At 66.2% G+C, this 13,651-nt stretch overlaps 2 protein-coding genes across 2 annotated transcripts in view; both read left to right on the forward strand.

Annotated features, from left to right (window-relative positions):
• The window catches only part of QSOX2 (quiescin sulfhydryl oxidase 2), a gene marked incomplete at its 5' end in the record, with an annotated part of 29,541 nt that extends 26,089 nt beyond the window's left edge, over positions 1-3,452 (forward strand). Inside the window, one exon of the mRNA XM_046023018.1 lies at positions 1,546-3,452. Coding sequence (XP_045878974.1) covers positions 1,546-2,093 — 548 coding nt within the window. The remainder of the gene's footprint in view (positions 1-1,545) is intronic.
• A 4,623-nt stretch (positions 3,453-8,075) lies between these two features.
• LHX3 (LIM homeobox 3) lies at positions 8,076-13,360 on the forward strand. Its single transcript, XM_046022186.1, has 6 exons — positions 8,076-8,169; positions 10,328-10,499; positions 11,061-11,263; positions 11,738-11,889; positions 11,973-12,141; positions 12,942-13,360. Exons 1-6 carry the CDS (start codon positions 8,076-8,078, stop codon positions 13,358-13,360), a joined length of 1,209 nt encoding a protein of 402 aa, XP_045878142.1.
• Positions 13,361-13,651: the final 291 nt, after the last annotated feature.

A 13,651-nucleotide genomic window follows, 5' to 3' on the forward strand; every position in this document is an offset into this window, starting at 1 on the left:
TCGCTTCCACCGCGGCTCTAGTTCTGGGACCTTCCACCCCCGGGTGTGTGACCGCCCTGCCCCCACCATACCCCAGACCCGGGGGGTTGTCCCGGGCAGCCCCGCCCAGGAGTCCCACGTGCCCCCCATGTGCTTGCGCAGCAGCAGAAAGGGGCTTCCCACAGCCGAGTCGTTGTGTCCCTGCTTCAGTTCTGCGTCTCCCCATGGCCCCCCAGGCCCACTTCTGGCCTCTGCACGGAGGCCCAGACTCCTTAGAGACCTCAGAGACCGGCCCTGGGCCTCGCTGTGCGTGTGGCGTGTGACACCAGGCCCCAGCAGCTCCCCCTTGGAGTCCTCGTGGGCACCTCTGCCTCACGCCCGGCACAGACCCCGGTGGGTGGTGCCTGGGCCTCGGGCGCCAGCCCCTGCCTCCCGGCCGTGTGCTCACGGGCAGGAGGGGAGTGTCTCCATTGGGTCACACCCAGTAGACGTGATTTTGTCCACGTCTACTCACGGAAGCACTTTGGGGGTGGCAGGGCACCCCACGTCAGGTCAGGGGACTCTGGGAGCCGAGGAGCCCGGTGTGGCGCACCTGGTCGTCCTCATATCTGCGTGACAGGGGCCAGAGCTGCGGGGTCGGGCGGGGTAGGGCGGGGTCGGGCGGGGTGTCGCCCACCCCGAGGGAAGAGAAGGAAGGGGGAAGGGAAGTGAGCGGGTCAGGCTGCTCTCCGTGGGCTTCGTCACCCAGAGGAGCGAACGCACTGACCCGGGGACAGGAGGAGTCTCAGCCGTGGCCTCCAGGGATGGCTGGCGGGCCGTGACTGAACCGCCTCGTGAGCGGATGTTAAGCAGGAAGTAGCGTGACCTTCAACCTGGGGGCGCTCTGCATTGGAGTTGGTGTGCGCCCCGCTGTCGGAGCGCTGGGGAGTCACAGTTCCTGCGAGGAGTGGTCCTGCCGGCCGAGTTGACCCGCGCAGTGTGGTCAGCGGGTGCAGGACCGGGCTGCCTCGCTGTGCCGCCGCTGGGAGCGGGCCAGGCGGCCGGCTTTGCGTGGGTTCCCACGGCAGGTCTCGCTCCCAGGTTGGGTTTAGAGGTCCTGATGGGATTTGGGGGTCTGGGAGGGCCCACACGTGCCCGAAGTGCTGTGGAATTGTCTGGGCAGCCTGTGTCCAGGGGCAGGGACTCCGGGGGTTTGTGTGGCCGTCACCTCAGATGCACCTGAAGAGGGGAGAGGACAGGCAGGGACAGGGCACGAGCAGGGGCCTCGGGATCCCAGGGAGGCAGAGTAGCCGCAGCGGGAGCGGGGTCTGGCTGGGTGGGTGGCGCCATCCGAGCGAGGACCCTTCCCTTGCTGTGGCCGCGGCGCCCTGCCAGAGGTTCCGGGGAAGAAACGACATTTGGGGGGGGGGGCTTGGGGGACGGGTATCTGTGCAGGAGTGATGGGTGTGAGGCCAGGAGCACTGGGAGGTCACGGTGCAGGCGGGTGGACAGGGGAGGCATGTGCGGGACATGGGGCAGTTGGGTCACCAGAGATCCCTTCACCGTTGCTCTCCCTCCCCGTCCCAGGCCATCTAAGTGAGGACCCCAAGTTTCCGAAGGTTCCGTGGCCCACCCCGGACCTCTGCCCAGCCTGCCACGAGGAGATCAAGGGCGTGCACAGCTGGGACGAGGGCCAGGTGCTTCTGTTCTTGAAGCAGCACTACGGCAGCGACAATCTCGTGGACACGTATGCGGCAGAGCTGGGGGACACCAGCGAAGGAGACGGCCCACCCCAGGGCGGGGAGCAGGGGAAAGGCCTCGCCTCCCCAGGGAAGCCTCAGAGAGACCAGCGCGCCGAGAGTCTCCGGCCACCCAGCGTGCTGCCTCCCAGACCCCGCCTGTCGGATGGCTCGCAGCTGGGCCTGGACGGGAGGCTGCGGAGCGCGAGCGGAGCTGAGGGCCGCAGGGAGGCGGAGATGGCCGTGCCCTTCCTCGGGATGGGCTTCTCTGGCCTGGACATGAGCCTCTGCGTCGTGCTCTACGTGGCCTCTTCCTTGTTCCTGATGGTGATGTACTTCTTCTTCCGAGTGCGGTCCAAGCGGTGGAAAGTCAGACATCACCGGCCGTCCGTGTAGAACCGAGCGGGACCACAGAAGCGCCTTTGGGGGAACAGCCCCACCGGGCCACCTGCAGCTTTCATAGAAGAACAAGGATTTTATGAACCGCGAGACCCGGTTTTACTTCCAGTGGCGGGCAGGCCGGTGTTCGCCTTGGGCCCATATGCCCTCCTGGCGTGCTCCCTGAGCGCCTGTACAGGGCCGACGGCAAAAATGTGTCTGTATCTTCGCTCTCCTTGGTCTAAGGAAAGGGGGAGTCCAGGTTTTTTCCCGGCAGACAGATTTTCCCGGCTGCCTTCGTCCCGAGTTTCTTGATGCACGTCACCTTCCGCAAGCCTGGCTGGGGATTCCGAGAGCAGCCAAGCCCTTGTGCGCCGGGAGGCCGGCGGGCGATTGCATGTGGCCAGCCTGGGCCCCGCGGAGCTGCAGCACGGCCCCCCGCAGCGGGTCCCCAGTGCACCGCACCCTCAGCCGCACCTCCAGGCCAGTCTGGTCCTCAGAGACCTGTTTGCGTCCGGGCTTTCCGGCAGTTTGGTGGTTTCTGCTGAAGCAGGAGAGCACCCCATGGCGTCGGAGCGGCTCAGAAGCAGAGGGACAGCAACTCCTCCCCTCCGTGCTCTGCAGGCTGCCGTCCCTCCAGGGGGAAGGGAGGGGGAGGGTTTGTGACTTGACTGCCTTGCAAGGAAGCCCGCTGCGGGGGAGGTGGCGCCTTCATGAATCTGGCGGCAGGAGAGCGCTCAGTGAGCACAGGCCGTCCCCAACTGCCTGTGCCCCACACGGAGGGCAGAGCCCCGCACAGGAGGGGTGTGGGGTGGCCGAGGCCCTGGGGAACCTTTCAGGGAGCCCTTCATCTGTGCCCCATGGTCCAGCCGCTGCAGGGCCTGCTGCCAAACGAAGCAGATGCTAGGACCCGAGGGCCGCGTCACACGGTGGTGCCCGGTGGCCCTCTGGGGGTGACGTGTGTGGGGGCGACGTGTGTACGGTCGTCAGAACCTTTAAGGCTGAGCCCCAAATCTCATTTCCCAGAAGCTGTTTTACAAAAGGTCCTGGCCCAGGACCCCGGTCCCCCAGGCTTCAGTGATTGATTTTTTTACCGTTTAATGATTTTTCACACACTGTGCGTCAAACCCAAATCACTTAGAGGTGAATTTGCTCCTGGAGAGGTAAACAGACAAAACGAGCAGGCGCTGCCTTTTTCGTGGAGATGCTTTGTGACGTCAGTTTGTCCACAAGCCGCTCCTGTCCTAGGACCATCCGACCATCTTCTCCACTTCGCCCAGCGCCTGCTGTGATCACGAACGAACGCCTGCTGACCTGGGGCGTGTCTGGGGGGGGGAGCAGGCGAGCTGTCAGGAGCTTGAGCTCCTGCAGGGGGACGGGAGATGGGACGGGGGGGGGGGGGGGGGGACGGAATCGGGTGGGCATGGGATGGGGGCAGGACAGGATGGAGGACAGAGAATGGGGGACTAGAGCACAGGGAATGAGGGATGGGGTGAGGACGGGGAGGGGGGGACGGACAAGGGAACCAGACAGGGATGTGGTAGGGAAAGGGGATGCGGGCAGGTGACTGGGGGCGGGGTGGGGGATGGGGCTCCGTCCGCAGCTTCCCAGCTGCTTGGCTTGTGTGGCTTCTCCAGAGGTTTCCTTCCCGTTGGGCTGTGCCCCGTTACTGAAGACCCGAAAGCTGGGCACCGGCCGGATGCACCCACAGAATCCAGAGGGGCTGCTCAGCGCCACGAATGAAACTGCCTTCTGGTTCGCGTCCAGTGTGTTCCCTCCCCAAAATACGTCTCCGCACGCGGCGTGGGCTGGGATGAAGGCACAGGCCGCCGAGGCCATGACCACCACAAAACCCAGGGACAGCCTCTCGGGGTTCGTGGTAACGTTGCAGTTGGAGGTCGCCGTTACTCGAGGGACAGGTTCCCCCAGACCGTGAGCAGTCCGGGACAGGTGGCGTGCCCAGGCAGCCACAGGACGTGTCCATTGTGTGGGTGTGAATGTGGCCACATGCCTCACGTGGCCTGCTAGGAATGGGACGTTAACTTTGGGCAAGGTTTAAGGTCTATTTTCTAAAGTTGTAAGCGTTCAGATTAATGAATAAAATAGTTCGGTAATTTAAATGTGTATTTATTTTTAATGGAAGGATTTTGATTAAAAAGAAGCTAATTGACGTGGCAACGTCAGAAATTTCTTACCTGTAAGAAAGCATTTTGTATTTAAGTGAACCATAATGTGCACATTTTAAAATAAATAAACCTGACATTTGGAAGGACTGTAATTCTTTTGAAAACGGGGGCTCGCTCTGGCGGGGATAGGTCGGGGCGCAGAACGGACCCCTCCTTCCCTCCCGGAGTTCGCGGGCCGGGCGTCTGAAACCCTGGGGTTCCATGTGTTGAGCCTCCGGTTTCGGAAGACGGCCCAGGATCGGGTGGAAAGGGAAAGATGGAAGATCAATTATAGATCATCTTCTCGGGCTCATGTAGGTCGGGACCGACCGCAGGACCTCAGCCTTCACGCACGTCACACGGTAGAGCGATGCGACGCGGCAGGGATGGATACGCGGGAGTCCCGTGACTTCATGAGGCAGCAGGGGCGCCCTGGTGGCTGGAGCCCCAGCCCAGCCAGCGCTGGACAGGGCTCTCCTCGGCCGCCCCCTGCCGCCCCATCTGCACATCCCAGCCCCGCCTCTAGCCAGGGCTTTGCCCCCAACACCTGTTTGCTGCCTCGGGTTCTGAACTATTGATTCCTCTGCTTCTGCCTTTTGTTTTGTTTTGTTTTGCTGGGGGCGGGGCGGGGGGGGGCGGGCACTCTGGCCGCGGAGGCTTCTGAGGGACCCGCTGGAGGTGGGCCCCGTGGATTCACCTTCCCAGCCAGGCTGTGTGCTAGCTATAGGTAACCCCCTTCCTCAGAGAGGGAGCCCCTGTGTGCCCGCCGGGCAGGGCACGGACCACTCTGCCATTCCGGGTCTGTGTGGTGCTGGTGTTCGCAAGGGTCCGCCATCTGGTAACCCCTTCCAGCCCTTGAGTCCTGAGCGATTCCTGCTGGGGGCGCCCCTGTGCCCTTCTCAGCTGCCCTGCGGGCGTAGGGGTGTGCTGCTGCCGACCTGGGGGAGGCTGTGTGGGCAACAGTTCCCTCAGGACAGCAGCAACCTTGCGTGCTGGGCCACACCTAGAGCCAGAGAGGCATGGGGGCCGGGGCTGGAGGCCGATGAGGCTGGAGCGGCAGAGTTCCGGACACTACCCTGTAGGGCAGGGCCAGGCCCCCCCCCACCATGCTTCCCCAGCCCGGACCAAGGCTCTGGGCAGAGCTGGCGGAAACTGCCTGCCCCTGGCGACGGGAGGAAAGGTGGAGTGAGGCTGGCTGAGGGACTAGAGGTGGGAGGGTGCGGAAAAGGGCCCGAGGAGGGGACATGGGTGGGGGGATCCGGCGGGTGCTTGGTGGAGGGACTGGAAACCAAGGGAGGTGGGGAAGTGAGGAGGGAGCTGGGAGGAAGGCGGGCAGTGGTGGGTTTGCTGGGGGAGGCAGGTGGGGGATTGCAGACCTAGGAAGGTAGGGTGGTGGGGAAGCGGGATGGGGGAACAGGGGCTGGCAGGGTTTGGGGGAGGCGGAGAGGGGGTGGGGGACAAGGGGCCTTGGGAGATGGGGAGGTGGGCTGGGCAGGGGGAGGCAGGCACAGCGATGGCTGACCTAGGGAGGTGGTGGGACGGTGGGGAGGGGGGCTAGGGGAACAGAGTGGTGGGCGTGGTCAGCGAAGGTGGAGAGGGGTGGGGGACAGGGGCCCTGGGGAGACGGGCGGCTGTCCGCTCATTCAGCACCGCGGACAGCGCCCAGGCCCGAGGCTCCCGCGGCCGAAGCTCTGCACACCTCGTCTCTGTCCCGGGCCTTGGGGAGTTCTGAGCCCTCTCGGGGTCGCAGAGGAGGAAGGCGAAGGGCAGCCTGGACCACTTGGACTCCCATCTCTGGCCTGGCAGTCGTCATGCTGCTGGAAACCGAGCTCAGTGGAGACCGAGATCTGCAACAGGCCTCCATGGCCACTGCCGGCTGCAGCCTCGGTCGGACTCGGGGTAAGGGCCCCCGCGAACCCCTCGGCCTCCAGCCCAGGCAAGATGACCCAATGGGAGAAACGACTAGGACAGCAGAGTCAGGCAGAGGGATGGTGGGGAGAGAGGGACCCAGACACAGCAGAGGAAGAAATTCTGGAGAAATCACGGTGGGTGGGGGGGAGGCAGCACCCATGAGAGATGGGAACAGAGGTGAGGGGATGCGAGTCTGGCAGATCCTGTGGGCAGAGGGCCTGGAGTTCGCTGCGGTGGCCCCAGAGGGCTGTTGTGGAGCACCCCGAGCACAGACGGGGCCTTGCAGGCACTGCTGGGAGGAAGGGATAGGGCAGAGCGGAGACATCAGTTTCCTCCAGAGACCCCACACCCCTCAGCTCTCCCACACTGCCCAACAGTGCAGCCCAACCCCTGGGCTGGGTCTCCCACCTAAATCGCCCTCCCAAGGACCACTCGATCGCCATGGACGTTGGAAAATAACGGAGGCATTGTTGGCAGGCCGGCCAGATGCTGAGCATGTGGGGCGGCCGCCTCCTGGACCCACTGCCGCCTGCCCCTTCCCCCTCAAACCACACATGGCCCCTCTAGGCAGGGCTCTGCAGCAGCTGACACTCGGCGGCCAACATCCCTGTGCGCCCAGCACCCGGCTCCCCGGCTGGTGCACCCTGGCCCTGTCCTCTGGTAACAGTGTCTTGCACAGGGAAGCGTGCAGTGCTGGTGGTATGACCTTTGCTCAGATCCGTGGGGCTGGCTCTGCCGGGATCTGGGAGGGCACCGTGCTTTTCCTGCCCACAGCCTTCCAGGCTTGCCTCTTTGGTAAAACGCACAGACGAGCTGACCGGAGGCCAGGATACGGAGCAGGGTGAAGACTGTCCTATCCCATGGGACTCTCCCAGGTGGAGGGATGGGGAGGCTGGCAGAAATCTGCTCACCCCCATCACTGCCTGAGGCCCCTGCCCTCACCATGCCCCATGCTGCAATGGCCCCACACTGCTGTTTCCTAATTATTGGGGAAGGGGTGTCCTCTGGGCAGGAGCAGCTGCCCTGGGTGGGGGGCGCCTCTCTCTGTATGCAAGCATGGGTGGGTTCCCACAGGCTTACCCTTTGGACTGGGGACAAAATGCTGGGAGATCAGGTGTGGGATTGCCTTCTGTGCAAGCTGGTGAGTGGAGGGAAGTGAGGACGGACCTCCAACTCCCCCAGCTCTGTCCTTCCTGACCCGAGTCCTGGCCGATGACTGGGCGGAGGACACCGGGTGTACCTGCCGAGAATCGCCCCTCTCTGTGCCCATTCTGGTGACAGTTCCCAGAAGCTGGTCACAGCTGGGAGGTCTAAGGTCGTGTCTGGCTCCTGGTGGCTCTGCTATGAGCCTTTGGGCGCCACACTCACCCTCTCTTGGTCCCGGGTCGCGTCCTTGCGGACCAGACGTTGTCACCAAGCCTCCCAGACCCGGCTCTCAAGCGGCGGTGGGACGCGGCTCCCTCCCGGACCGTCCTCCCGGGACCCCCAGCCTTCCCGCACGGGAGCACGCCTGGAGCCCAGGCCTCAGCCCGCGGCCCGCAGCGCGGGGCAGGAAGCTGCGGGGCCGGGTCAGCTCCCGCGGGCAGCCCTGGCCCGGCTCCTCCCCTGACTGTCCCCGCCCTCCTCGGCCGGCTACTCGGGTGGCGTCTGGGCACCCCGAGTCCCCTCGCAAAGGCGCGCGTAGCCAGCGGACGCCCGCGGCGCTTCTCCGCGACCCCGGCCCCGCCCCGCGCCGCGGCCCCGCCTCCCGCCGCTCCGCCCTCCGCGCGGCCTGAGGCTCCGGGCCCCAGGGCGGCCCGCGGGCGCAGCGCCCAGCAGCGCGGGGAATAGCTCGGACACCGGCCTGGGGCCCCGGAAGCCGTGGCCTCCCCGGGCCCCGGGAAAGTTCGGGGCCGGAGAGCCGCGGCGCCAGGCGACGGGACCCATGGAGGCGCGCGGGGAGCTGGGCCCGGGCCGCGAGTCGGCGGGCGGCGACCTGCTGCTGGCGCTTCTGGCGCGGAGGGAGGACCTGCGCCGAGGTGGGTGCCCGGGCGAGCGGCTGCACGGGGAGACCCGGAGGTCCTCGCTCCTTTCCGGGCTTGGCCACGCAGGGGGTGGGAGACGGGGGCCGCGGGCGGGCGTGGGGACAAGGGCCCCAGCACGTCCCCACCCGGGCGCCTCAGAAGCGAGTTAGCGTCGGGGCCCCTGGAGCCGTGCTTTGGGTTGCGCGGTCGCAGCGCCCAAGAGCCCAGGCCAGAGAGTACTTGGGGTCCCAGGACCGATTTAGGAAAGCCTCTCCCTCAACCGGAGAGCATGCAGAGGGCAACCGTGCGTCCCGGTGACCGCCGGACGGACGAGAAGATGCCGGACAGGGCTGACGGCACCCAGACAGTCCGCACTTGCCGGGAAAAGACAGTCAGAGGCAGGGCAGCGTGTGTCGCTGGAGCCCGCTGGCAGATGTCCCTAGCTGAGGGCTCCTTGTCTGCCCCACACGTACCTGCTCATCGGTGGCTCCCAGGCTGGTCCTCAGGACCCTTGCGGAGGAAAGACCCCAGCTCCTGCCGCACCAGTCCCACCCCCAGGCTCTCTCCCACGCTTGGGCTCAGAGAAGGGCCGTCGCCACTGCTTCTCCCAGGCTTCGCCGCCCGCGGGACCACTGGATGGAGACGGAGGCGGGCCTGGTCGCGTGGGGAGTGTCAGGGACCCAGCAGGTGGGAAAGAGGTTACATCCAGGCTGTGGGGTCTCTTTCGTCCCCTACTTATTTATTTATTTTTCCAAAGGTTCCTGGGAGGGGTTGGCCGCAGGGGCTGGGAGGAAAGGGTGGGAGGCGGAGGGAGAGGGAGAGAGGGGAGGCGCACTCCCATCGCGATCGCTCAGGAGAGCTGGCCCTGAGCGGGCGGGCGGGCGCGAGGCTCCACTGCACCCCACCAGCGCTGAGGGTAGGAGACCCCGCCGAGGCCGGAGTCGCCATGCAGCGTAAGGCCCGGGTCGCAGGGCGCGTCGGGGAGCAACAGGGGCCCAGTGGGAGCAGCGTTTGCTGGACGCGGGGCAGAGGGCAGCTCGGCCGGGCGCTGTCCCGGCCACGGTGCTGAATCCGCGCTCGCGGGCCTGTCTAGCCACCAAATCTAGGCCGGCTGCGCTCGCTCTTCTGCCGGCGCCGCTAGCGAGGGGGGCTCCCCACGCTCCGCTGCACTGGGGCCGCGGTTTGGTCTGACGCGGGACCGCATCCTCGGGGAGTTTCCTGCTGCTGGGCGAGGGAAGCAGTCGATCAGGGTGCTTTCAGCCGGGGACGCAGGGAGGCCCTTCTCTGGTCCTCCCACCCACTGCGAGCTGGCTTGGAGCCGGAGGGGTCTCTGGCCGGGGAGGGAGCATGGCCAGGTGGGTGCAACGTTTGCCCAGGCTCCCGCTCCTGCTGCTGGTTCTTTCCTCTCCAGAAGACTTTTCTAAACCAACAAGGAGATTCACGCTGCGAGCACCCTGCAAAGCCCCACGTGGGCCAGTGGCTCCCGCAGACCACCCCAGTTTCCCCAGCCTCGTTCCCCCAGAGGCCTGCAGTCACACGGTGGCAGAGCCGAGTGTCGGAGTCACTCATGTCAGGCACCAACACTTGAGTATGGTGACAGTGATCCAGTCGTCCAGTCCGCGCACAAGGACCTGCGAGGGCTCCCAGAGATGGGGAGGACACCAGTTTTTACCTTGGTGGCTGAGCCGGGTTGGGTGGCCAGGCTTCAACAACGGACCTCCAGCTGCAAGGATGCTTAATTGCGCAAAATAGCGACGGGGATCGGGCGGTCCGCGCCCCGGGACCACGAGGGTCTCACCTCCGGGTCCTGCTAGACAGCTCCTGCGGTGGGGTTTTCATTTGAGCTCAAGGTGCACACTTTGTGCTCTCTGGGAACATTTTGCAGTTGACGGTATCTGGCCGAACGGAATGGCCGGGGCCCCTTCCTGCCCCGGGCACACTTCTAAACTATTTCAGTTTTCCCAAATTTTAGCCGTGGGCCAGGCCGCAGACTTCGGTGTCATGCGCTCCCTACGCCCGGGAACCAAGGAACCACGCACGCCGGCCGGGAAGGGGGTGTGTGGGGAAGGGGGTCTCCCGCGGCAGCCCCGGCCCGCGGGCTGGAGCAGGAAGGGGACTCCAGTGCTCCCACTCTGTGCGGTGCCTCTGACCTCGGTGGCTCCTTGGCCTGCAGAGATCCCGCTGTGCGCAGGCTGCGACCAGCACATCCTGGACCGCTTCATCCTCAAGGCACTGGACCGCCACTGGCACAGCAAGTGTCTGAAGTGCGCGGACTGCCACGCGCCCCTGGCCGAGCGCTGCTTCAGCCGCGGGGAGAACGTCTACTGCAAAGACGACTTCTTCAAGTGAGCGTGGCCGCGGGCTTGAGCGGGAGGGCAGGGCTGCGGTCTGCTCCTGCAAGGCGGGCCCCTCCTCTTACCCAGGCCGGGGTGTGGGTGGGGAGTCTCCACCGGCGCCAGGCCTGGCTGGCAGGGCAGCTCAGTTCTGTCCAAGTAATGAATTTTGTAAATCATGGAAACACGGTCGTTCAAAAAGACAACCCCAAGTTTACAGAACTTGATTGGATTTACTCCGTCTTAATTTCGGTCTTGTTTTTGTCTTCAATGCTGGGGAGAGGGTGCTTTTCGAGCACAGGCCTCTGGGGTCTAAGGGAAGTGCCCTATGGATCCCGCTTCCCCACTGGGACACCGAGTTCAGGGCCGCGAGGCTCTTCCCCGAGGCCTCTGGTTCCCTTCTCCGTATTCTGTGCAGCTCTGTGGGGGCTGCCGGCCGGCGACTAGGGGCAGGGCCCGGGTGAGCCTCCCTCCTGAACCGCCCTGCGCAGCTTCCCGCTCCTCGCTCTCCAACCCGCTCCCGGCGAAGGAGCCCCGGACGCTGCGCTGAGCCGCGCCCTGTGCGTCCCGCAGGCGATTCGGAACCAAGTGCGCCGCGTGCCAGCTGGGCATCCCGCCCACGCAGGTGGTGCGCCGCGCCCAGGACTTCGTGTACCACCTGCACTGTTTCGCCTGCGTCGTGTGCAAGCGGCAGCTGGCCACGGGGGACGAGTTCTACCTCATGGAAGACAGCCGGCTCGTGTGCAAGGCGGATTACGAGACGGCCAAGCAGCGCGGTGAGTGGGAGGGTCCAGCCACCTCCTTTCCCCGTCTGCGAAATGGGGCTGGGGTCCGTCTGTTAGGGGCGCGGAGGGATCCCCACGGCCAGCGCGGGCCTCAGAGCGCTCCCTCAGGGGCGCAAACTTACGCGCCTCCCCCCCCTCCCGCCCCCGCCAGGAGGGGTCGGGGCCGCCCGGGTAGGGACGATCCACCGGCTCCGGGGAGGCCTGGCTCGGGGCCTTAGCGGCCTCCTTCCACCCTCGGGGACGCAGGGAGGTTGGTCTGAAATGTGTGGATTATCGCCCCAAACCCTTGACCGTGAAGATCCGTCCCTACCCACAGCTTTGGAACAAAGGGGAACCCGGGCGGAGGCGGGAGGGGAAGGGGGCAGCAGCCCCTCCGCCTTTACTGCGGTGTCCCCGCGCCCCGGCGGGGTGGGAGGCCGTCGGGCGGCGGAGCGGCCCAGCCTCACGGCACCTTTCGCGGCGCAGAGGCCGAGGCCACGGCCAAGCGGCCGCGCACGACCATCACGGCCAAGCAGCTGGAGACGCTGAAGAGCGCCTACAACACGTCGCCCAAGCCGGCGCGCCACGTGCGCGAGCAGCTCTCGTCGGAGACCGGCCTGGACATGCGCGTCGTGCAGGTCAGCGCGCGCCCCGGCCCCGCGCCCCGCGCCCCGCGCCCCGCGCCCGGCTCACCCGCCCTCCGCCGCTCGCCCCGCCGCAGGTGTGGTTCCAGAACCGCCGCGCCAAGGAGAAGCGGCTCAAGAAGGACGCGGGCCGGCAGCGCTGGGGCCAGTACTTCCGCAGCATGAAGCGCGCCCGCGGCCCCAAGTCGGACAAGGACAGCGTGCAGGAGGAGGGGCAGGACAGCGACGCCGACGTCTCGTTCTCGGGTACGGCGGCCGCCTCGCCCTGGGGGCGCCACTCGGGAGGCCCGCAGCTCGCGCGCCCTGCGGTCCCCAGCAGCCTGCAAATGGGAATTTCCCAGTCAGGGGCTGCCCTGGCCTTCCTTTAAAAGCGTTCACAGACTCCGGTCCCCTCTCCCCAAGCCCTGCGGTTTGGCCCCTGGTGGGGGACAGCCCCGAAGACCCACGTGGCCCTCACCAGGCTTCTCTGGGGAAGGGGTCCGACCATTTCTGTGGCTCCTGATGCTTGCAGTGATTTTCAGGAAAGTGGGCAGTGGTTTCGGGGTGAGTGACAAAAAACTCTCTGCTGTTTGGAGTTGGGGGTGGTCCACCCGTCTCTGTGCGATCTAACCATCTCATCCTGTCCGTGAGCGACCCCATACTTACCCGTTAATGCCCATCTGCAGACAGTTTGTGCGAGAGACCCTGTCTGGCTGCATCGTGAGTGACCTCAGGCCCCTGGCTCTGCGCTCAGAGCCTCAGTTAAGTTGTCTGCAAAATGGCCGTGCGGCCACCCTTCCCCGGGCAGCCTTGCAGATTATCCCGCGACCCTGGGCCCTGGCCGGCCTGTTCCTCGCCCGGATCCCGCGAGGGGATCCCCCCAAGACACCAGGTGGGACTGAGCTGAACAAAGGCGACAAGCACGGAGGCAGAGGGCAGCCTCAGTTCTGAGAGCGCAGAGGCTTGGGCTGGCGGGTGCAGGCTGGCCGCGAGTCCCCCAGAGGAGGGGCGCTGGGGCCGAAGGGGGAGGGGCGGGCGCTGAGCAGCGTCGTCTGTTTCCATTGCAGATGAGCCCGCCGTGGCCGAAATGGGCCCTGCCAATGGCCTCTACGGCAGCCTGGGGGAGCCCACCCCGGCCTTGGGCAGGCCCGCGGGAGCCCCAGGCAGCTTCCCGCTGGAGCACGGAGGCCTGGCCGGCCCGGAGCAGTACCGCGAGCTGCGCCCCGGCAGCCCGTATGGTGTCCCCCCATCGCCAGCTGCGCTGCAGAGCCTCCCTGGCCCCCAGCCCCTCCTCTCTGGCTTAGTATACCCGGATGCCAGCTTGGGCCTGGTGCCCGGGGGGACCCCAGGTGGGCCCCCGCCCATGAGGGTGCTGGCGGGAAACGGACCCAGCTCCGACCTGTCCACAGGGAGCAGCGGGGGCTACCCCGACTTCCCTGCCAGCCCCGCCTCCTGGCTGGACGAGGTGGACCACGGCCAGTTCTGACCGAGGCTCCCGGCTCCACCGAGCTCCGGACGCAAGGGGTGTGGGAAGCAGCGCTGGCCCTGGCTGGGGGGCCCGAAGCGGCACTCCCCTCCTCTCCCAGAGCGCACGACCTCGGCGGGAAAGCAGGTGCCACGGGCGGCCGCAGGGGACAGGATGAGACCTCAAAGGAGGGCTCCTTTCTACGGAGTGCCTAACCCCGCGCCCCTCCCTCCGGGGCAGAGGGACTCCAGCGGCTCCTGACCGTGCCGGCTCCTTCTCGAACAAGGGCCGCCGGCCTGGTGGCTGCCAGCG

This window comes from Meles meles, chromosome 11, assembly GCF_922984935.1.
Source record: "Meles meles chromosome 11, mMelMel3.1 paternal haplotype, whole genome shotgun sequence".
Classification (NCBI taxonomy): Eukaryota; Metazoa; Chordata; class Mammalia; order Carnivora; family Mustelidae; genus Meles; species Meles meles.

What these genes read in the sequence shown, in the direction of transcription:
- LHX3 (XM_046022186.1), top strand. Translation starts at nt 8,076, where the DNA reads ATGGAGGCGCGCGGGGAGCTGGGCCCGGGCCGCGAGTCGGCGGGCGGC. An exon ending in TGGACATGCGCGTCGTGCAG is followed by an intron (nt 11,890 to 11,972) that starts GTCAGCGCGCGC and finishes GCCCCGCCGCAG; the next exon opens with GTGTGGTTCCAGAACCGCCG. An exon ending in CGCCGACGTCTCGTTCTCGG is followed by an intron (nt 12,142 to 12,941) that starts GTACGGCGGCCG and finishes TTTCCATTGCAG; the next exon opens with ATGAGCCCGCCGTGGCCGAA.